We start from the raw sequence: 23,938 nt of genomic DNA, 5'->3' as shown, positions 1-23,938 counted from the left end.
TGATGTTGAGCATCCTTTCATGTATTTGTTGGGCATCTGTATGTCTTCTTTAGAAAAGTATCTATTCAGATCTTCAGCCCATGTTTTCATTGGATTATGTTTTGCTGTCAGGTTGTATGAAATCTTTATCTATTTTGGATATTAGGCCCTTATCAGATACATGACTTGCAAATATCTTCTCCCATTCAGTAGGTTGCCTTTTTATTTTGTTGAGGTTGCCCTTGTTCTGTAGAAGCTTTTTTTAGTTTGATATCATCTCACTTGTTTATTTTTTCCTACTTGTTTATTTTTGCTTTTGTTGCTTTTGCCTTTGGTGTCAGGTTCAAAAAATCATTGCCAAGCCTTATGTCAAGGAGCTTACTGCCTGTGTTTTCTTATAGGAGTTTATGGCTTCAGGTCTTATGTTTAAGTCTTTAATCCATTTTGAGTTAATTTTTGTGTGTGGTGTAAGCTAGGGGTATACTTCTCATTCTTTGGCTGTCCAGTTTTCCTAACACTATTTATTGCAGAGACTGCACTTTCCCCATTGTGTATTCTTCTCTTCTTTGTCATAAATTAATTAACCATATCTGCATGGGTTTATGTCTGGGCTCTCTATTTTGTTCCACTGATCTATGTGTGTCTGTTTTCATGCCAATACCATACTGTTTCAATTATTATAGCTTTGTAATATAATTTGAAATCAGAGAGCTTGGTGCTTCCAGCTTTGTTCTTTTTCAAGATTGCTTTGGCTCTTTGGGGTTTTGTGTCTGTGGATCCATATAAATTTGGGGATTATTTGTTCTATCTCTTTGAAAATTGACAATGGAATTTTAATAGGGATTGTACTGAATCTGTAGATTGCTTTGCATAGTGTGGGTTTTTAACAATATTGAATTCTTCCAATCTATGAGCACAGAATATCTTTCTGTTTATTTGTGTCTTCAGTTACTGTCATCCATGCCTTATAATTTTCAGTGTACAGGTTTTTCACCTCCTTGATTAAATTTATTTCTAGGTATTTTTTGATGTAATTATAAACGGGATTGTTTTCTTAATTTCTCTTTCTAACAGTTCACTATTAGTATATAGAAATGCAACTGATTTTTGTGTATTGATTTTGTGTCCTGCAACTTTACTGAATTCATTTATTCTAACAGTTTTGATGGAATCTTTAGGATTTTTCTATGTATAATATCATGTCACCTGCAAATAGTGATGGTTTTACTTCTTCCTTTCCACTTTCGATGCCATTATTTTTCTTGCCTAATCGTTCTGTCTAGGACTTCAATACTGTGTCAAATAAAAGTGGTAAGAGTGGACATCCATGTCTTTTTCCTGATCTTAGAGGAAATGCTATCAGCTTTTCACTGTGTTGAGTATAATGTTAGCTGTGGGTTTGTCATATATGGTCTTTATTATATTGAGGTACCTTTCCTCTGTACCTTCTTTGTTGAGAGTTTTTATCATAAATGGATGTTGAATTTTGTCAGATGCTTTTTCTGCATCCATTGAGATGATCATAAGATTTATATCCTTCATTTTGATAATGTGGTATAACATACTGATTTGTGGGTGTTGAACCATCCTTGTCTCCTTAGACTAAATCCCACTTGATCGTGGTGTGTGATATGTATTTTTGAATTTGCTTTTCTAATATTTTGTTGAGGATTTTGGCATCTATGTTCATTAGGGGTTATTGGCTTACTTATTTTTTTTTGTGGTGTCCTTCTTTAGTTTTGGTATCAGGGCAGTGCTGGCCTTATAAAATGAGTGTGGGAGAGTTCCTTCCTTTTCTATTTTCTGGGAGAGTTTAAGAAGGATTGGTATTAATTTTTCTTTGAATGCCTGGTACATTGCACCAGTGAAGCCATCTGGTCTTGGACTTTTATTTGTTGGGAAATTTTTTATTACTGATTCAATCTCCTTGCTAGTAATTGGTCTGTTCAGATTTCCTACTTCATCATTATTCACTCTTGTAGATTGTATGTTTCTGAAAATGTGTCCATTTCTTCTAGGTTGCCCAATTTGTTGGCATGAAATTGTTCATAGTGGTTTCTTATGAGCCTTTGTATTTCTGTGGTATGAGTTGTAACATTTCTTTCATTTCTCATTTTTAGTCCTCTCCCTGTTTTTCTTGGTGTCCAGCTAAAGGCTTGTCAATTTTGTTTATCTTTTCAAAGACCAGCTCTTAATTTCATTTATCTTCTTTATTATCCTTTTAGTCTCTATTTCATTTATTTCTGCTCTAATCTTTGTTATTTCCTTTGGTCTACTAACTTTGGGCTTTGGGCTTCATTTGTTCTTCTTTATGTCCTTTGTCCTTTGATTGTAATAACAGCCCTCTGAAGGATTATCAGAAACAGTATCATTTTAGAGCGTTGTTATACCAATTAAAGGATATTGTCATAAAAAAACGAAAGAGAAAACTGAAACACACGCAAGTTAAATTACTTACTCAAGGTCACAAAGCTAAGGAGTGGTGGTGAAACTCTGAAATTCAGAACACATACTCAGCTACTGCAACATACGTTGGAAAACACAATAGGGCAAAAAGGAACAAAAACTAACTCTCCTTGGCAGAGTTTCGAGAAAAGGGATGGGCTGTTCAGAAAAGAGAAGGGATATCTGAGCTATGACTTGAAATATGAGCAAGATTTGACACACCAGGTGGGGAAAAACGAGAAGGGCATCCAGAGTTATGGTGAAAGTGTGGGGTAAATGTGGGGGCGTAACAGAGGATGTGACAGGTGCCAGATTGGGTGAGCCTTCTGTGTGCTCTGTGTTCATGCATCCTGACTTTGTGCTATAGGGAGGTGGTGGGGAGCAGCTGAAGCATTTCAAGTCTGCAGAGTGGTATCATGTTTTTATTTTAGAAAGCTAAAGCAAGAAAGGGAAACCAGACCATGTCAAGAAGAGCCCTGAAAAAAAGTTGGGTATGACTTTCTCTGGTACTTCATAATTCAAATATGAAAATCTTATGGAAAGGTGATAGAGCGTGACAACTCAACATTTATCACATCTGTTGAGAGTGGAGAATGGGAAGAGTACAAAGCGTGTAGAAGCCGGTGTTACCCTCTTCCCAAATAAATCAAGCAAACTAATAGCTCAGTATAGTCTTGCTGAGGCCAATGTTTGACAGCTTTTTCCTTCTGTAGCCAAGTGAATACGCTTAAGGCAGATCCCTTTTCCATTTGGTTTCACCTGATCCCCAACCCGTGTAACTAAGATACTGCCTTCTTGAAACTGAACCACAAAAACAATTTGGGAAAGAATAACAATTTGAATTCCTCCACCCCACCCCCCACCCCAACCCCCCATCCATGTCAGTAGGGGAAGGAGGATGGTAGAGTGCAGAATTAGGTAAAACCACTGACTATAGGACTGGGTTTGAGCCCTAGCTCAGCAGCTTACTAGCTCTTTGGATAATTGAACTTATTTTGATGAGCTTCAGCTTACTCCTCCATAAAAAGGGAATGATAATTTCTACCTCATAGAGCTGTTATGAATTAATAATGTATATAACATGCCTGGTACATCGTAGGCATTCAGTAACCAGTAGATATTTATTAATTAAATTAAATTTGTGTTTATTAATTTAAAAACTCTGACTTCATTGACAACTTTACAGATAAGATTCTGAGGTTCTGAAGAAATATCCTGACTACCCATAGAAGCACTAGATATATCCTATTTAAATAGTTAATGTTGCCTGGGTCCCCAAATGACTCATGTTCTTTGATAACCATTTCGCTGAGGGGAATGAAACAGCTTGTGTTGGTGCTAAAAGGAAAGACACAGAATTTTAATGTCAATGTCAGGGTGACAGGGTCTGACAAAGCCTACAAAAATGAATGAGATAGAAAGGCCAGAAGGGCTCCATTCTTCCTCCAGATGGAGAAAAAAAATGCCATTTAACTGGAGAGAGTATCACACATACAGGCAAAAGGACAACAGAAAACAAGAATTAATAAATGGGAAAACAAGCTTAGCGGGCTCATTACTGCTAAAAAAAAAAAAGGTGAGGACTTATTACTCATAATCAGCTCAGCATCATTATGCAGTTGTCAGCATCATCTTTTGTCAGGTGTTTGAAGAACTTTTTCTTAAACGTTTGCTTCCCTTGGATGACTAAAGAGGGAGCAGAGTTTTGGTCAATCCTCTGTTGTATTTCCAGTTTGCCAGAATTGTTAAGAGACAGAATGTCTTGTCCCATTGTTCCTCAGTATGGACTTTCTCACGCAGCCTTTGTTAAAACATGGGAAGGAACAGTGCTGTGCTGTGAATCGTACAAACAGGATGAGTTGAGATTGACTTTGCTGTAGAGATGTTTACTCAACCATTGGTCCATCTCACTAAAGGCCGGATTCTTTCCCTATCTCTTTGTTTATTTATTTAGTCTAGTAACTTTTATTTTTCTTTCCACTGGGGAGGGAAAAATTGTTTTGCAATCCCAATTATAAAGATATAGTCTTCATATTTGATGGTCCACACAAGAAATATGGTGCTAGAAGTAAATGAATGTTAGTTAATAATCAGCATGATCACCCTATGTGTCACTTTAGCACTTGTAGTTTTTGCCCTAGTTCTCCCTTTGATTTTCTTTTTTAAAGATTTTATTTATTTATTTGAGAGAGAGAGAGAGCGAGAGAGAGAATGAGCGGGAAGGAAAGGGAGAAGCAGACTCCCGCCGAGCAGGGAGCCCGATGCAGGGCTCGATCCCAGGACCCTGGGATCATGACCTGAGCCGAAGGCAGACACCCAACCAACTGAGCCACCCAGGTGCCCCCTCCCTTTGATTTTTTTAAAATTGGCCTTTACTTGTTAAAATGTTAAAAGTATATTCTAAAGAGTAGCAATCAGAGTAATAACACAGATTCTAAAAACAAGATGCAGTACAGTGGTATTAATAATATTAATGGTAGCTTGCAATTAAGAAGGGCCAGGAGTTATGTTTTAAGTTTTGTGGTCATTATTTATTCCCCTGCCCCAACACACACACACACATACACACACACACACGCATACACATGGACTCATTCACTTGCAAACTCCATACTTTGAAGAATATTTCACAGGTGAGCAACTGAGTCTTGGAGATGTTAAGACTTGCCCAAGACCAAATAGCCAGAAAGCAGTGGATCCAGGAGTGTGGCTCTTCAGTGGCCTTTCTTTTGCAGTTCACAGGGACCCACTGAAGCACTATGCTCCTGCATATTGGTGGAGGGACTTGTCTTATTCATCTTTGTACCCAACTCCTAGCACAGAACAGAATGGAACAAGAGGGTGACGCAACTAGTACTGTATTTTAGGAAGATAAATCTGGCAAGGATGAGTGGGATGAAAAGAACAGGAAAAGCTGGTGGCATGGAGAGCAGTTGAGATGTTATTTTAATAATATAGACCATTAACAAGATTAGGCGTGAGGGAAAAGCATTGAGAATAGAAGTGAAGCAGAGCATGTGGAAGAGATTTAGCTTGGAGGAGGCCACGTGGCTTGATGACCGTGCGTAGGCAGTGAGGAGTACCAGGTCTTTGGATAAGTATCCAGTCATATAGCAAATATTTCTTGAGCATCACCTTTGTACCAGGAACTATTCTAGAGGCTGGGGATATAACAGTGATTAGGCAAATGAGGATTTTGCTCTCATGGACCTTATATTCTCATTGGAGGATATATTGGTCAGTGTTCTCCAAAGAATCCCACTGTATCCCACCATATTATATGTATATATATGTATATATCATATATATATATTATATATATATATAATATATATATATGAGAGTTTTCAAGGCATTGATTTTTCAAGAAATTGGCTACATGATTATAGGGCTGGCAAGTCAGGAATCTGTAGGGCAGGCCTACAGGCTAGGAACTCGAGCAGAATCTGATGCTGCCGACTGGAGGCAGAATTTCTGCTTCCTCAGGAAGCCTCAGTTTTGTTCTTATGGCCTTTACCTGATTGGATAAGGCCCACCTAGATTGTTTAGAATAATCTTTATTTAAAGTTTAAAGTCAACTGATTGTAGATGTTAACCAGATCTATGACATTCCCCTAGACTAGGGTTTGATTGAATGCCTGGGCTCTATAGCCTAGCCAAGGTGACCCACAAAACTTACCATCACAGAGACGTCAGAATGACCAGTGCATAGAGAGGAATGACCCGGGGTGTTCGAGAACAATTATCAGCTTTTGTGGCTTGGAGACTCTGGGAAGACCTCTCTGCATGAGTAGGTGTATCTCCAGCTTACAAATGGGGTACCTGAAGCTTGGGGATAGTAAGAGACTTACTGAAGCTCAGACAGCTGCTGACTGGCCCTCCCTGACGCCAGCACGTGTGCGGGAGACCCAGCAGAGGCTGCCTCCCCAGAACAGTCAGAAGGATCGTGATGTTCAACATTTTTCCCGGAAGGAACGCCATTTGGTGAGCAAGTTCGGATTCAGAGCTTGCTCCCTGAATGCAGAGCCTGAACGTAGGGAGGTCCATACTGCTTCGGGGGGAGGGGGTTCATTCCACTTTAGTCCCTCCCTCACTTCTGCCAGTACCCAGCTTAGGGCTCTGGTGCCAGTCGATCATTCTGCCCAGAACACCCTCCTTCTTCTCCCCTCCCCTTCATGCGGATAACAAACATCCATCCATGTGGCCCTCGAGTGTTTGCTTTGCACTTGATCAGAAAGATCTTCCCTGAGTACCGCAATGAGATGATGAATCTCCCAATTAGAAGCCTCCCCAAACTCCGTGTTCTTCTAATGCAGTACTTAGCACTGTTGTCATTAAGTCGTTTATTTCTGTTATTTTATTAACATCTGCTCCTCCTGTTGCACTCCCGAAGGGAAGGAGCCAAATCACTACCATGCTGATTCCCAGTGTTGAGCCCAATCCTTGGCGTTGATTACTTGTTGGATGAATGTATGGAGAGAGGAACAAATGAGTGTGATATGTAGCTTCCAAGGAATAAATCTGCAGGCATTTCAGACGATCATCTGGGAACATGATGACACATGCAGGTTGCTACTCTCCTGTTCCAATTGCCAGTCTAATCCGATCCAGCATACATACAGCTAACCCCAGCCTCAGCACGTGGGTTTCTCCCCAATTTCCATTTAAAAGCTGGCCCTTGGGCACCTGGGTGGCTCAGTCGTTAAGCGTCTGCCTTCGGCTCAGGTCATGATCCCAGGATCCTGGGATCAAGCCCCGCATCGGGCTCCCTGCCCGGCGGGAAGCCTGCTTCTCCCTCTCCCACTCCCCCTGCTTGTGTTCCCTCTCTCGCTTTGTCTCTCTCTGTCAAATAAATAAATAAAATCTTTAAAAATTTTTTAAAAATTAAAAAAAATAAAAGCTGGCCCTTCCCGCCCTCTTCCCTACTTTAGGGGTCCCTCTGAAGCATCTGAGCCAAAAGCCCCCTATCACAAAGAAAACGGTTAGAACTGTTAGAACAAAAGAAGGCAAAGGTGAGAGACAGAGAGTAAACGTATTCCAGGAATAGTGCCGCACTGAGGACGAGGTCAGGCGTGGACAGGATGTCCTGCGAAGCCTTCATACTTCAGGCCGACCATTCCCTCTCTTCTTGCCCCAGGCAGGAAGTTCTGTCTGCTTCTGCCTGTGGTCGGGAGTGAGAAGAAAAGCTTCTGACTCCAGCAGCCCCTGATGATCTCTTGGGCCCCTGAGAGCCACGTTGAGTGAAAGGTCAGTTAGGAGGCCCCCCTCCTGCCCCTCCTGAGCGCCCCGCTTCTGCTGGCACGCAGGGAAGGCTCGCGGGCCCGGCGCACGAGAGCGGCAGGGGCGGTGAGCGCGTCAGCTGTACACATAGTAAAGGGTACAGGGCCGTTCACCCCGGCTTCTGCTTCAGCAGCCAGCGGCCATCACAACGTAGAATGGCATCTGTGTCGTTAAATGCTTCCAAGAGCGCTTCCGCCCTTCTGTGTGAGCGCCCAAATATTAATGGAAACAGGCCTTTATTTTGCAGTTGTCTTCTGACCGGAGGAAAGAAACTTTGGGTTTATTTGCAAGTAGCCTCTCTCGAGTTATATCCTCAAAGGTCTGTGCAGGCCTCCCCACTTACATTCTTGCCCGCTAAGCGTTCTTCCTATTGAGAAAGAGAATAATCTCTCTGTGTCTACATTCTCTACATTTTCTGAAACTTGGAAGACTCAGTTGTGAATCAGAGGACAGTCCTGGGATCCAGACAAAATTTGACTGTATCAGCACAGGGTATAAGAGGAAGCTCACTAGCCCAGGAACTAGGAGACGGAGGTTTGAGTCTTGGCTCTGTTTCTGAACAGTCGAGTGACCTTGGGCAAGTCTCTGGGCTGTGGTGGACTAGGTCGTTCTCTGCAGTTACCGCCACTCTAAGATGTATGGTTCTCATTGCAGGCATCTTTTCCACAAGTCCTGTGTTGACCCCTGGCTTCTAGACCATCGCACCTGTCCCATGTGCAAGATGAACATTCTTAAAGCCCTAGGGATCCCGGTAAGCACAGCCCAGCCTACAGCATCATAATGTGTGTCTTTCTGCATTACCCCCAAAGCAGGGAGAAAACAGCACACGTGGATTTTCTCTGACCCTTCACCTGCACAGCAGGGGTGTCATCCGATGAGGCCCCGAGAAAACGCCCATGTCTGAGAACATTTCTCCTCTCACTTTCTCTCAGCCGGGCAACATCACAACCCTCTCACCGCATCCATGCCTGTGACCCGAGATGCTGCTTCTGCAGCTCGTCAGCTTCTCATCTGGGTTCCAGGCTGTGAGCGCAGGGAGGCCAGAGCAGAGACTAGATGGCCCAGTTGCCCATTGCTCGCCTCCTATACATTACTCATGCGCTGTCTGCAAGGACATCTGCATGCCACGCTTTCTGAGGCTGCCTTACACCTAGCTTTCCCGGGAAAGAAACTCTTCTGAACAAGGGGAGGCAAAGCCAGCCACTGGGAATCTGGCCCAGAGCCTCTGCTCAACTCAGGTCTCCGCAGAGACCTCGAGTGAACAGGAAAGCAGAGCCAGAGCCCCTTAATTCCAGCACTGCCATCCCGCTGGTGCCCTCGGTTATGTGTTTATAAAATTGAGTCTCTCCCCCAGTGCAAAGTGAACCCCACCAGCTGGCTGGCTCGCTGCTCCAGGGAAGGACTTTCCCAGGACCGTATTAGAGCGAAGCCCACAGCTGGTGGTTGGTGAGACACCAGCCGCAGCAGGGAGGGCAGGAAGCAAGCCAGGCCACCAAATCCGAGGGCTCACAGAGAAGTGAGAAAAACACGGGCGCTGTCTAAAAGCAGCTAGACAAACAGGATGCGGAGCCCAGCCTCCTCCCTGTCCCCTCCACTCTGCCGCAGCCTCTCTGTTGTCACTTCTCCCTACTAATGGCAGAGAATAAAGAGAATGTTAAGGGTCCCCAGATATCACTGAAGAAGAAAGGACCAGATAGCAAAGGTTTCCTTTCATGCCAAAGGGCTAATTATCCTAGGACTATCAGAGTGGCTCTGTTGGAGAGGGCACATCTGAAGCATTCTGAGGTCATGCATTGGCTGAATTTTCTGCCCCGTACCAGCTGCGTCCACACCAGCTGCATGCTGTTTTTCATGGTTGATACACCAAACACAAATCAGCTCATGTGACTATCGCTTTGAGCGAGATTTTATAAAGGCAAAGCATTAAATTTTCAGACCAGAGTTGTAAATGCATAATGCATTCAAGGTGAAAATCAATTACAGTGAACATGAAATATTAGTAAGAACCCAACCTCTCTACCAGATATTGGGAGCTTAGAAAGTTGAAGTCAGGGTGTGCACTTCTCACATTTCTGGCTGCAACTGATTCATACGGGGGAGGGGGGAAATGTAGGTAGTGTGTGCCTGCGTATGTGTATGTTGTCTTTAGTCTCCAACATCTTTAGAATACTTACAATGAAAGGTAGACAGTCACAGTATTTGTTCCAGTTCCTATTCTGCAGGATATTCTCGAAGCTCCCGATTATCAATCCCAGTGCTTCTTGGTCAGGACAATGAAATCAAACCACCACTTAGGTAGTTAAATTTTGTACTAAATAGCATTTGACTTCAGGCTTTTCCAGAGGAGGTATGACTTCTCCAGAAGCTATTGAGAATGAGTTGAGAATACAGATACTGTTTTAAAAAACAGAATTATTGGGTGGCCTTTGTGCTTATTTCCAAAATTAATAGCATTTTCACTTCTAGCAGTTGGGCGTTTTGTTCATGGTTCCATGCTCACCAAGTATGGAGGATAGGATTTTACTTAGCACACTTGACTTCCAGAAAAATAAACATGGGTAGCATCTTTGGGATTTGACCAAGGATTCATAAAGGCCAGCTGAACAGGAACATGACATGCATCTGAGCTCGACCCAGAGAACAGAACATCCTCCAGGAAGAAGGCACGTGTGCTACTTCTCAAGAAGCACCAAGGCAACTGGCTACCCTCTTGCCTCCCCAAGGCTTTTCTGGTTTTGTTCTAGAGGATGATACTGAAGTCTGGATCTGGGAGGAATTTGGGATGTTGTTCCACTCCATACTTCACCATTGGGTAGCACCATGCCTAAACTATACCAAAAAGATGATTTTTTTTGGCATTCGTATAACTTTCCATGCCACTGGACAAGCTCACAGCCTTCTCAATTAGTAAATACTTCCTATAGCTAACTGAAACCCTTTGTATGCTGCTTACAGAGATTGTTTTCTAATTTTTCTAAATTCTTTGTATTCCGTTCTTAAGGAAAATTGAAAAGAGCTTGTCAGTCTCTAAAAATTAGTGCCTGTTGGTGCTTACCTCTGTTTCCCTTTCATATGCCAAGTTCTCAATAAATGTCTGTGGCATTGTTGAACTTCAGAGTCTGAAGGCTGCCAGTCACAGAATCATATTTATGAAATTCAGTCTGGTCCTCCTTTGAACAGTGCCCGCTCACCAAGGCCTCAGTTGTAATCTTGGTCAACTAAATTGTCTCCAGATACAGGTGGAAGGTTTTTTTGGCTTGGTTTTGGTTTTGGTTTGGTTGTCTTTAACTGAGTATCCTTGTGCGCCCCTGTGCTCTAAGGCAAATCCATGTAAGTCGAAAGCTGGAAGCTGAAGCAAACACCTTCTCCTGTCACTGTTGTCCTGATACGAATAGCATGATAGCTATTGAACAGAAATCCCACGTAGCTGCGGTATTCCCAAGTTCCTGACTGTTTAGAGATTGGTTTATATGAGGAGTTTCCCCGTGCTCACCTGAATTTGAACACCTGTGCCGTATTCACTTGCAGCTGGCATTTGACATCTCTGCGAAACATTATGACTGTAATTTCTCGTAGAGGTCTATAAATTGGGTTTCTTTCAAAATATTCTTTTATTTGACGAACCACTTAGCGTGGATATAAATTGTGAGTTTCTCTGAGTTGTGGTCTATTAAATGTTACACCTAAGCCAAATTATTCAGGTGTACCACCGTTAACAGTCTCATGGAGCTAATTAGCTCTTTCTGTTTTTCCCTCCTGTTAAAGATATAATACGGTTCCTACTAGTCCACAAAGTAAAAGAGAATACTCTGCATTGAAATTAATAACTTTTAAAAAAAAAAAAAAAAAAGAAAAGAGGTAAAACAAAGGAACGATATCAACAAGTGAAGTCAACATTTTGAAAAAAAGGTCAGTTGTTATTGCATCTGTGACTGTATTCAGATGCTTATGGATGAGAGACCAACCAGCGCAGTATTCTCTTCATGAAATCTTTTCTTTCCTGACACCCCACACAAAATTGGTTTTGCTTTTAAGTGTTTTTATATACTGTAGGGGAAGAAAAAAACATGTTTTTCCCCTTCTACCCTCCTAGGTTCTCTGACTGGGGTCCTGGAAATGAGACTAGCAAAAGATTACTAAAACAACCAGACATTTATTCACATGTGCATTGCCCGTGCACATGGGAGTGTGTAGGGATGAGTAACTCAAAGGGGTGGTCAGAACTTGGACATATAGAGCATCTTCATGAAAGAACAAATTTTTAGAGAAGCGACAAAACAAAGGAAAAGACCTTGAGTTTCTAGGGCAGCAAATTGTGGGAAAGTACGTATATGAGGGAAACTAATGGCAGATAAGGGCATGGTAGTAAGGTGTGTTATTACAGATCCATTTTGGCGTCAACTCCCAGACTCTGTTTATAAGGATGTTCTCTTCCTGGTACAAGGAGGGAGGCCACCTTTACAAATTTATGCCCTACTTTTAGGCAGATGGGAGGAAGGCAGATAATATGTCTTTATCTGCTTCTTCTCGACTGTGTTTAACTCAAAATAATCGTTATGCCAGCAGCACACTTTGGGGTGGCATAATCTGCTACCCTTGAATAGCATACCTTACCTCCGCATAGAACTTGACAGTTTTTAAAAACATTTTCTCAAATCCTCCCTTCATTGATCTAGGGCAAATACTAACATTCCCAGCTTCTCATAGTAGTAAACTGAAACTCAGATAAAATATTCAAACTGAGGGGCGCCTGGGTGGCTCAGTCGTTAAGCGTCTGCCTTGGGCTCAGGTCATGATCCCAGGGTCCTGGGATCAAGCCCCGCATCGGGCTCCCTGCTCAGTGGGAAGCCTGCTTCTCCCTCTCCCACTCCCCCTGCTTGTGTTCCCTCTCTCTCTGTGTCTTTCTCTGTCAAATAAATAAATAAAATATTTTTAAAAAATATATTCAAATTGGTATTTACTGAGCACCTAATAATTGACAGACACTGTATGAGGGTTTGGAATTTAAGATCAATATAATGTAGTGACTTCACTTTAAAAGCTCATGTCTCATTTATATGTGGAATCTAAAAACTGAGCTCATAGAAACAGAGAACAGACTGGTAGTTGCCAGAGGCCGGGGGTTGTGGTGGGGGTGAAATGGGTGAAGGTGGTCAAATTATAAGATAAATAAATCCTGGGGATATAAGGCACAGCATGGTAACAATCCTGTATTGTATATTTGAAAGTTGCTAAGAGAGTAGATCTTAAAATTTCTCATCACAGGAACAAACTTGTAACTATATGGGCTAATGGATATTGACTAAACTTATGTGTTAATCATTTTCCAGTATATATGTGTGTATCAAATCATCCTGTTGTCTAAACTACCACAGTGTTACATGTCAATTATATCTGAATAAAACTGGGGGGAAAGAAAGCTTGTGGACTAGTAGAGTGAGACAAAGACAAGCATAATTACAAATAAACCGTAACAGGGAGAAAAATGCCTACACAGTGTCACAATATCAAAGATGCTACCTGGGAGGGGACACTACTTAGAAAAGGTGACATATGGGGGGCACCTGGGTGGCTCGGTTGAGCGACTGCCTTCGGCTCAGGTCATGGTCGCAGGGTCCTGGGATCGAGTCCCACGTCGGGCTCCCCCTGCTCTGTGGGGAGCCTGCTTCTCCCTCTCCCTCTGTTGCTCCCCCTGCTTGTGCTCTCTCTCTCTGTCAAATAAATAAATAAAATATTAAAAAAAAAAAAAAAAAAGAAAAGGTGACATTTGGCCTGGGAATTGAAGGATGGTTAGGGGTTCACCACAGTTAGTTGGAGACCTGGGGATAAGAAAGGGGGTGGGGGTGACTGGGGCTGAGCAGAGGAACAGCATAAGCTGAAGCACTGAGATAGCGAATATAGGGTCTGTGTTTTCCAAAGGCTGAGGTGAGGCCAGAAAAGCTGGCTGGGGTAAGGGTTTAGAGACCTTGTTTTGCCCCACTAAGGAGCTTATAATTCATTCTTTAAGAGAAAAGAAGAACATACCTTTTTTTTGTTTTTTTTAACATTTTATTTATTTATTTGAGAGAGAGAGTGAGAGAGAGAAAGCACGATAGGGGAGAGGGTCAGAGGGAGAAGCCGACTCCCCGCTGAGCAGGGAGCCCAACGCGGGACTCGATCCTGGGCCTCCATCCCGGGACTCCAGGATCATGACCTGAGCTGAAGGCAGAGGCTTAACAAACTGAGCCACCCAGGGCCCCACTTTTTTTGTTTTTTTTTAAAGAGTGCTCCGGTGAGAAAGTAAGAGAATGGAATATACCAGGGAGGAAACTGTAAGGAAATAGGGAGGCTAGTAATGAGGGGAGAAAATTCGTAACATACCTGCTCATGTCCAGTGTTATGATCTCTAAGTTTAGTAAATATGGTGGGTTGGTCATTCAGTGAACTGACTTTTGATAACTTGAGTTTCAGTGAATTGGCTCACTTCCAATAGAGATGAAGAAGGTGAAACAAAAAGAAAATACAGAGAGAGAAGAAATGAGCTGAATTTGAGGGTTTTTATGAGATTGATGGAAATTTCCACCTGACTATTGGAAACGCAAGTGTGGAGTTTGGGAGACTGGTTTAAGAGTGGAAAGTTAGGACGAGAGTCCCCTGCTTTGGGTTTCTTGCTTTGTGCTCCCAGTGAGCCCATGAGTTATAGATTTTCCCTTTGGGGGAACTTTGAGCACAGTGTAGTCATTGTGATGTTAATTCAATCAGTGCCAATCCAGAATTTTCCTCACCTAATCCTACCTGTCCTGATCTGCACCCTTTGAGAGTGCAAAACCACGTAATTACCATCATTCAAGGCAATGTTGATGGTTAGATCAAGCAAAAAAAAAATTTAATTCATAGCTGTTCTTAAGATTTCACAAGACCGTATCTCTGCAACACCATCTTTTTAAAATAATTTTGGAGGCATAACAACTGAAAATCATTTTAAAAGCTGTTTGTGGAAGACATATAAATATATTCAATATAATTTCAAACGGCAGAACTAAGACCAAAGAGAAAAACTTGCAACGGTAAGATTTTGCCCAATGATAGAACAGTCTAACAAAGTAGCCAAGACAGGCTCCTTGCCAAGCTGAGAGCTCCCCATTTTTATGTTATTCAAGTGAGGCTGTCAGAGATTTGAGGATAGGGGCCTGGAGGGAGGGGAAGTCTTGCAATGAGTGGATCGTTAAACTAGATGGCATCACCATCTAGTTTTAGGATTCTAAAATTTTCATTTAGAGGATTTGACAAACGCATGATCAATTTGCATGTTAAGTAAATAGGTTATTTTTTACAGCTGGCTTTGGCTCATGTTTAACCACCACAACAAAAATAGCCTCACCCTGTGCTTTTGCGTGTATCTCTACTAAACAGTTCACCATGAGTCAGATTCTGTGCCCCATCCCTACTCTCATGTCATCAGTGCGTTTGCAAACAATGCATGGGTCTTTGGGGCTAATTATCTGCTGTCAGTCAGCTACTTCCTGTATGAGGAGTAAACACTATATATAAGGAAGGGCTATCATTATAAATAAATGCCATGTCCCCCCCCCCAAGTATTATATTAATATATGAATGTTGCTTCTCCTGGAATTAAAATGTTATATCTAGATCTGAATGGAACCCTTGAAAAGGAAATTTTGGAAGCTGTTTTCATGTTAATTACAGAAACTATAATGGAAAATTTTTTTAAGCGATTCAGGAGGAAGACAGTAAAGAACTTGGTTTTCCATTGAGACAGAAGACAGGCTATAAACATTTCATCTCTAACTTGATGACAGACACTAAGGGCAGATCCTTTTCTGTTCATATCAGCCCAACGCCGACTGCATGGATGACTTGCCCACCGACTTCGAGGGATCTCTGGGAGGCCCACCCACCAACCAGATCACAGGCGCGAGCGACACGACTGTAAATGAAAGTTCAGTCACTCTGGACCCTGCTGTCCGGACGGTGGGAGCCTTGCAGGTGGTCCTGGATACAGACCCCACCCCGCAGGAAGGAGAAGTCATCTTTACTACTAACAGTAAGTTCTGCTCTGCTTAGAAGCGCCATAGTCCACAGGATTGTCGCCACATAGGAATTAGAAAAAGACACTTTTCCTCAAGAAGAAAACAAGTGAATTGAGTATATGCCGTTGCCAGTTGTACCCAGCAAGGCCTTTAGAAGCCCAGCGCTTTCCAAAGGCAGCAGGGTAGACAGCAGACCTGGCTGTGCATCTTGCCTGCCCGCACACGACAGCATGTCGTACCCCGTGGTACCTGAAGTGGGTAGGGCGCTGGCTCTGGTGTGGTGAAGAGCGAGTGAAAAAAGCAACTGCAGGGGATGCTTAGCAGGACTGGGCTAGGGCACAACCCTGCTCACTCTGTGTGAGTGTGAGTGTGTGTGTGTGTGTGTGTGTTTGAGAGAGAGTGTGCCTATGTCTGTGCAAGCTGGCCTGGGCTGCATGCAGGACGGTGCTCTCCCCTGTGGCTGCAGGCCTCAGATGTCAGTGGTATTCCTGTAGGTGGGTGTTTTTACAGTCCAGCCTGTGCCCCTGTACACGGCGGCATATTCAACTATCTTCTGGATTTCTGCCCCATCCTCTGCATATACTCTAACCCCAGCTCTAGTTGATGGTAGTTATAAAAATATTAAATAGCTGTGTTAGCATTCAAGATTGAAGCTAAAACCTAAAGCATTTGCTCTTTAGTCTTATACAGGAGAGAGAAAAGCTTTGGGAGTTCTAAGAAAACCAGCATGCAAATGAACTTCGGTTTAAGGTTTAAAGGGTGGGTGGATATTGAGATGTTAAAATAAGGTGTATTATTTCTCTTGATAGAAGTAACCTATTCACACAGAAAATTTGGAAATGGAGAAAAGCAGATTAAAGCCTTTGGGGCTATTTCTTTTTAAATTGGTCTCTTTTTTATATATTTGCGATATTTGTAGAATTTATAAAAATTATTCAGGCTGAAATGTAAAGATATGCTTTTTTCTGATGAAGAAACTAATAGACCTTACTGTTGAAAGATAGAAACATGAAGAATAAAAAAGAATGCAAAAATCACTCAGTACCCCACCTGGAAATTATCACTCTTAACATTTTGGTATATTTCCTGATAATCTCTTATGGGATAATTGAGACATTATCATAGGCGTTGAATGTGGAATATTATAACTGTAGAACTGCCATAGGTCCTCAACAGAAAGTAACTTCAAGGGGCGCCTGGGTGGCTCAGTCGTTAAGTGTCTGCCTTCGGCTCAGGTCATGTTCCCGGGGTCCTGGGATCGAGCCCCGCATCGGGCTCCCTGCTCCACGGGAAGCCTGCTTCTCCCTCTCCCACTCCCCCTGCTTGTGTTCCCTCTCTCGCTGTGTGTGTCTCTCTCTCTGCCAAATAAATAAAATCTTTAAAAAAAAAAAAAAGTAACTTCAAGAGGAACTTGGTGGCAAATATCTGCCCCCACACCGTTTATTAGTTTTGGGTGGGTAAGAATTTTGACTTTGAAAACTTGACTTTTAGAGGCATTAACGACCTCAACATTGAAACAATGACCTTTAAACACTGCAAGTCCTTAAAGATGAATTCCGATCCCTTTGTTTTGAAGGCCTAGGGTGGTGCTGTCCAGTATTAATATACTGTAAGTCACATATGTCATTTGAAATTTTCTGTAGTCACAGTAAAAAACATAGGTTAAGTTCATTTTAATGATTGATTTTATTTAACCCAATATACTCAAAATATTTTGCATTCTTTCTTTTGTATTAACGCCTCAAAATCTGGTGTGTGTTTTACATTTACAGCACATGTCAGTTTGAACTAGCCGCACTGCAGGGGCTGAGGAGCTGCATGTGGCTAGTGGCCCCCATACCAAAGAGCATAGACCTAGAATCCTAGTCATTTTGGGGATAGAAGAACCTTAAAAGTAATTTCATCTATACCCTGATAAACTTCTAATTTTTGGCATGAGACAGTCGTGGCCCAGAAAAGTGGCTGATGCAGATCAGATGATAAGTTCCCTTTTCAGAGTCCAAGGCTGTCCCGTAATTTTTCCATTTATTGACATCTTTGCTTCCCATCGGACATTTCACTGCTCATTGTCTCAGTGAAGTATATTGGGAGGCCTGATAAACTTCTGTTCGAAAACACTGAAGGCATAGCTTTTCTCAAGCCCGTAAAAAGAACCCAATCAAAAATGGATCATTTTCCTTGTCATAAAATATTATTTCATTTTCAAGAGAAAATATGTCCCCTGTGAGAGTCCTTATTCTTGAAAGTGGATACGTACTTCACACATCTCCATAAAGCCCAGATGCCAAATGGAAAGGCATCACTTGTGGGCTAAAATACATCCAAAAATGAAATATGGGATCATGGTCCGCACCCATGTACTTCGTAATCTCGAAACTGTTTTTGCCTAAAATAGGGTATTTAGGCCATGGCAGGCATTCAGTAGACGTGTCCAATCTAATCTTGAAGCAGGGTGCTCCTGATCAACAGAAGGAAAAATGCCAGGTCATTATAGAGGAAGATAGTGGGAAATATGAGGAAATAAGAGAGGTCTGAGGCCACCTCTGTAATCGGAAGATGGGGATGGTATACTGGAATATGGCTAGAGAGATCAGTCTCTTAGTACAGAAACTGAGTTTATTCTCAAACTGTTGTTCCTAGCCCATTTATTTCTGATTAGTTTTATTTATTGGGATCTAATAGAATATTCCAAATCCAGTCATTCTGATTAGGTATTAATTGTTTATATCCCTAACCAAATGGCTATAGATTCCTTAAGGAGAAAATCCTTTGCTGTATGCAGGTTTGTAAATTGCCTAGTGCCCTAACTCAAATAACTAATCCACAAATGAACAAACACAGATGTGTGAATAAATGGGTGAAAAGATTCAAATTCTCATCAATGCCGTTAGAACCAGCTCAAATGCTGTCTAAAAATAACGTGGATGGAAAATTAAGTGTAGCTGGCATACAATATTGCTGCGAATCACAAATAAATAACCCAGTAGAGGTTGGACCTAACTTTTCTTCATGTTATCCTTTCCCACCTCACATCTCTAGAGACCCAGGGAATTACTAGATAATGAGGAAATAACCATAGCTATCAAATACATCACACCACTTGTGCACCGGCCCCCTTTTTAAGCCCTATGAGGGAAATATTATTTTTATTGTCATTTTACTGATGAAGAAATGGAGACACAGAGAGATTAAAGTAACTGGCTTCAGAGCCCCACGCTTAGCTACGCTATGCTCCGAGGATGAACAAGGGGAGAAAATAAACACAGTAGCTTGCTCCCTTCTTTCATTTATTTATTCCTTTTCCCCATTTTTTCTAAATCTCAGAAAGATAAAAAATGTGTGTCGTCCCTCCTTGCATGCTCATCCCTACCTCTGCTCCTCCTGTCTGGCAAATGGTGTTGGTGTGTGGTCGATCAGATGCATGTAGAAGTCATTTCAGCACTCAAGGGGGGAGTGTAGAACAGATTGCCTTTAGCGTGAAGATGGAAAAATCTGGCATTAAAGGATCATCTCCAGTTCTCGGGAAAGGGAAAAAAAGAAAAACGTTTATACAGCAAAGGAAATCCAAACTTGTTGCAAGTCTGACATTTGGGAGGAAGACGTGCTCATATGCATTATCTTGACTGTTTCTGATATTCTGCCTTTGACAACCTCACATGGCAGTCCCAAATCACACTGTTTCTCCTGCACCTTAGTGCAAGGGGTCGTGTGCCTGAACGCGCAGACGTCCCTCACCAATCTTTGCTTGTGGCCATGCCTAATTGCACCCCAAACAGACATTGCCTTCTGACTCCCCAGGCCCAGGCTGCAAGTTTTTCGATTTGCTTCAGCCAGGAAAAAAGTTCCGGAGGATCAAAGAAAAACACAGCTAAACAAACAGTTCTGTGTGTTGGCAGACTCCAGACAGGAGCTAGAAAAAGACACAAAAGGAGAAGACTCTATTACTCCTCCGTGGAAACATTCAGTGCCACTCCACATCCACTCAGGAGGGTCTGAAACCTTCCCTTTGTTTTTCGAGGAAGCTGCCCATTTACTTTATGAAGTCACTGCACTACACAGCTCTCTGGCACTGTTTCTCAGTTATACCCACTTGCCACTCCTTCTACCTCCGACTAGAAAAAGCCAGCATTCAGCCCACAGGGTGGAGAGTGGAGGGTGGGAGGGGTGGAGGGAGCCAGCAGCTAGAAAGAGACATGGAAATGGGTCAAATCAAGACACCTCCAAGCTGCCCCTGTACCTTCTTGAGCACATGCCAGAATGTGTGTGGCTGGGAGACCTGGTCTTCAGATTTCACAGAAGTTAAGCGGTACGCATGAATTATTATGTACTCGGCCATTTGAAATGAAATGTGGTATGGGATTCCTCTGGGAGACTTCCTTCGCTAACTTTCTATCAACTCTCATCCTTGGGGGAAGCATAGTGCATCCAGTGTATTCAGCAAATATGATGTGTGATGTGTTTAAAATGCACCTTTATTTTTGCCTCAGTGCCACGTTAAATGTACTGAGTGGGTATAATATTCTCCTCCCCTGGGTGAAAATTCCAGCAGGCCTAGGAATTTTCTGCTCACTCCTAGGTAACTGTTCTGGAAGTTCCTTCAGGTCCCAAACACAGACTTTTTGCAGGGCCCTTTTCCTTGTAATTCCCATGCCTCAAGACAGGTGGATCTCTCGCTTACTTGTAGGGCCCCCTGCCGCCCCAGTGCATGCACACAGTCCATTCCCAGCTGCTGTCTGCTAAAGTGCCCTTACCCTCTAGGCCCTTTTGGATAGGGCCCAAGCTGAGCCCAGGCCAGCTCTGGACCCCCACACATCACCTGCCCTGACACTCCCCTACCAACCAGCAGCTGTGTCTGACCTCTGACCTCACAGAGGCCAGCTGCCTCCTCTCTCTACCCTCCAGGCAGGAAAGAGACCTGCGTCCACAGTCTGCTCTAGCCTTTCAAAGGCTGAAGTCAGTTCTCTCTGAGTCCCACCTACAAGAACATAGTTCAGAATCCCCTCCAGGGTGCCCTGATAGTAACCCCTCACTGGGCTTGGGTGTGGGATGTGGGAGGTAGTCCTCCCCCCACCCCTTTTGCTAGAGGGGTAAGATTTAGCAGCACTGTAGTCTCTCCTCAGACAATCTCTTTACCAGTTTCTCTACCTTCCTCTCCTTCTCTCTCTTCTTTATTGTCTCAAAATGGGTGATGCAGTCAAGAATCATAGAACAGGTTTCCCTTCATGTCCATTATACATCCAGCAGTGGGATGTGGAGCAGAGTGCTGGGTAGAGGTGGGAGAGGCTGTCCACACCTCTTCAGCAGAAACAGTCAGGAAGGGTCCCACGAGAGAGCAAAAGAATTAGTTTCTGAACATCCTGATGATCTTTACTGGAGGGACCATATTCTTAGCTCAGAGGGCAACTAAACTATGGTCTCTTTGGAAAGAACCTAGAGATAGGTCAGCCTATTTGGAAAAAAAACAAAAAACATGCTCATACTCTTCAAAATGCATTCATGAGACAAAAATAATTGCTAAGACACAGCTGAAACTGCAGCCCGGGAAAAAACGCCATTTATAGGAAAAAAGCCGCCAACAGCTCCCCTGCAATCCCCAGGAGCTCTCCAGAGACACATTCTCCATCCTAATTATGGGAAAAACTTCCAAAAAGTTCATTCAGAGACTCGTGTATAGTCTCTGGCATGATTCGCTTTCTCTGATTTGAGGGACTCAGTATAAGCTTCTGTGAGGATTCTTCATTCCTAAAGACAGATTCTCTTAAAATTAGGCCAGAGGTGACATTCACTCATTTTTTTTTTAAGTTCTTTGTTTGCTATTTAAGGAGCAATTGGTGAAGCACTCAGGACATCTATGTTCAGAAGTTTTAAATGCCCGTAGCCTTGCTCTGACCACAGCCTAAGCGTGAAAACAAGACAGACTGTACATTGAGGATTTTCCAGGGAACCCAGTTTTGAACCTCTGAGTCGAGACAACTGAGAGAAAAAAGGGAGGGTTGGCATGAGCATCACATTTCTGTTTCAAATGTGCAACTACGCTCTGCTATATTTGCAAAGCAGCAATTTCCAGGTTTTATGTGACTACAAAATATACTGGTGCGTCCAGAAATAAACACATCTAAGTGAAGTATTCCATTGTTTATGAGAGACGACAAGAGTGAGTAGCCACGTCTGCTTTTGTGACCTGCATCAGAGCCTGAAACGGCAAAGTAGCTACCCTTGACTCTGGGTAAATATGCTGGCTGGAACCAGCAATGAAAATGATCTCCCTTGGTGCCCATAAGATTCCCATTAGCCCCGGAAAGATGATGGCTTTGATTTATGGGACTATTCCACTGTGGCAGGCAGCAGAATCAGCCAACCATTTAGGAGTTTAGACCCCACTGTCATTGCTCCGTCAGGAAATAGTTAAGCCCCAGGTGGACTACTTCTGTACAGAATAAAGCATTTGCAGATTGTGATACTGCTCCCCACAGTCATCGCCATGTCTCATCACGTGCCAGGCTCCTGGAGCAACATCACCCCCTTGATTCTGAGCCATCCAGCTCACCAGCTCAGTGAGAGCTTCGGCAGAGAGACAGTTGTTCTGAAGAGGAAAGATCTTTGTGATAAGCACATGCCTTGATCATCAAGTGACCCACACGGCAACTGTCCAATCCACAAACCACCAGATTTTCCACGATAACATTTCTCCTTGGGGCGCCTGGGTGGCTCAGTCAGTTGAGCGTCTACCTTCGGCTCAGCGTCCTGGGATCGAGTCCCACATCGGGCTCCCTGCTTAGTGGGGGGCCTGCTTCTCCCTCTCCCTCTGCTGCTCCCCCTGCTCATTCTCTCTCTCACTCCCTCTCTCTCAAATAAATAAAATCTTTTAAAAAATTGTTTAAAAAAAAATTTCTCCGTGATTAAAAACGTTTGCCAATCCAAGAAAGCCCACTCGGAACCAGGCTGCCAGGGTTTTCCTGTCCTGTACATCTGGTGCCTCTGACAGGAAGTATCGAGGACCTGTAGATTTACAAACAGCCTGTGAGAGAATTAATCAATTTAGACCACAGATATATTGCCCCTTGGAGCACTCAGCCTGGGCATGACACACACCATCCACACGGGAGAAACCTGTCTTCCTGAAACAAAGTAACTCAGCCAGCAGAGCAAATCCATCCATTTCCGGGAGATTGTCTCAGATGTTCTAAGTTACTCGTTGAGAGCACCATCTCCAGTTTGATGAATTTCTCCCAGGGCTGTCTGGCTCTGGGTAAGTGTCACAGCTCAGCAGCTGTTCCAAGAGTGGGCTAGGGAAAGGGCTGTTGAGCAGACCTGCATTTTGCCAGACATTGTCACACTGAACATGGATCTCAGCGGGAGGAGGCAGCTGATGGCAGGAAACACAATTGACAGGTCAGTACTTTTTCAATATTTGAGTAGCATGGAGGGCAAATAGGATAACATTTCTCTTTGCATTTCAATTCTAAAGCGTATCATGAGGAAATTCCATTATTCAAAGATTAAGAAAGCAGGAACAGCTGAATGCCTTTTGAATGACATAAGAATTAGCTCTGAAAATTCAGAGTCTCAGGGTACTAAAAGTCAAAATATTTCAGAAATGAAATTCAGTGGTACAGGAAAAAAAAAATATGCAGCTACCAGGACATTACTGGAGCTACTTGAGGTAAGATGATATAAGGGAAATACCACTAGCTTAAGCCAGGAAATTTGGGCCTTAGTCTTGATTTGGCCTCCAATTAGCTATGTGACCTTGGGCAAGTTTTACACATTGCCCTTTCATTTCCTTGCACTTTCATTTCCTCACTTGTCAAATAAGGCACTTGTACTAGCAGATGATTTTTCTTTTTTAAGATTTATTTATTTTAGGGTGCCTGGGTGGCTCAGTCAGTTAAGCGTCTGCCTTCAGCTCAGGTCATGATCCCAGGGTCCTGGGATCAAGTCCTGAATCTTGGTCCCTGCTCAGCGGGGAGTCAGCTTTTCCCTCTACCCCTCCCCCTGCTCGTGATCTCTCTCTCTCACTCTATCTCTCAAATAAATAAATAAAATCTTTAAAAAAAGATTTATTTATTGAAGAGAGAGAGTGTGTGTGAGTAGGGGGAGGGGCAGACAGAATCCTCAAGCACACACCCCGGAGCTGGACATGGGGCTCCGTCCTATGACCCATGAGATCACAACCTGAGCCAAATCAAAAGTTGAATGCTTAA

General features: G+C 43.0%; 1 protein-coding gene across 1 annotated transcript in view; it reads left to right on the top strand.

Annotated features, from left to right (window-relative positions):
- The window catches only part of RNF150 (ring finger protein 150), a 270,616-nt gene that overhangs the window by 204,342 nt on the left and 42,336 nt on the right, over nt 1-23,938 (top strand). The window contains exons 5-6 of the mRNA XM_078069256.1: nt 8,359-8,455; nt 15,538-15,748. Of these exons, the coding sequence (XP_077925382.1) occupies nt 8,359-8,455; nt 15,538-15,748 (308 nt within the window). The remainder of the gene's footprint in view (nt 1-8,358; nt 8,456-15,537; nt 15,749-23,938) is intronic.

The sequence above is a fragment of the Halichoerus grypus genome, chromosome 3 (genome assembly GCF_964656455.1).
Source record: "Halichoerus grypus chromosome 3, mHalGry1.hap1.1, whole genome shotgun sequence".
NCBI classification, from domain to species: Eukaryota; Metazoa; Chordata; class Mammalia; order Carnivora; family Phocidae; genus Halichoerus; species Halichoerus grypus.
The sequence above is the reverse complement of the archived record's forward strand: the minus strand, read 5'-3'. Positions and strand labels throughout refer to the sequence as shown.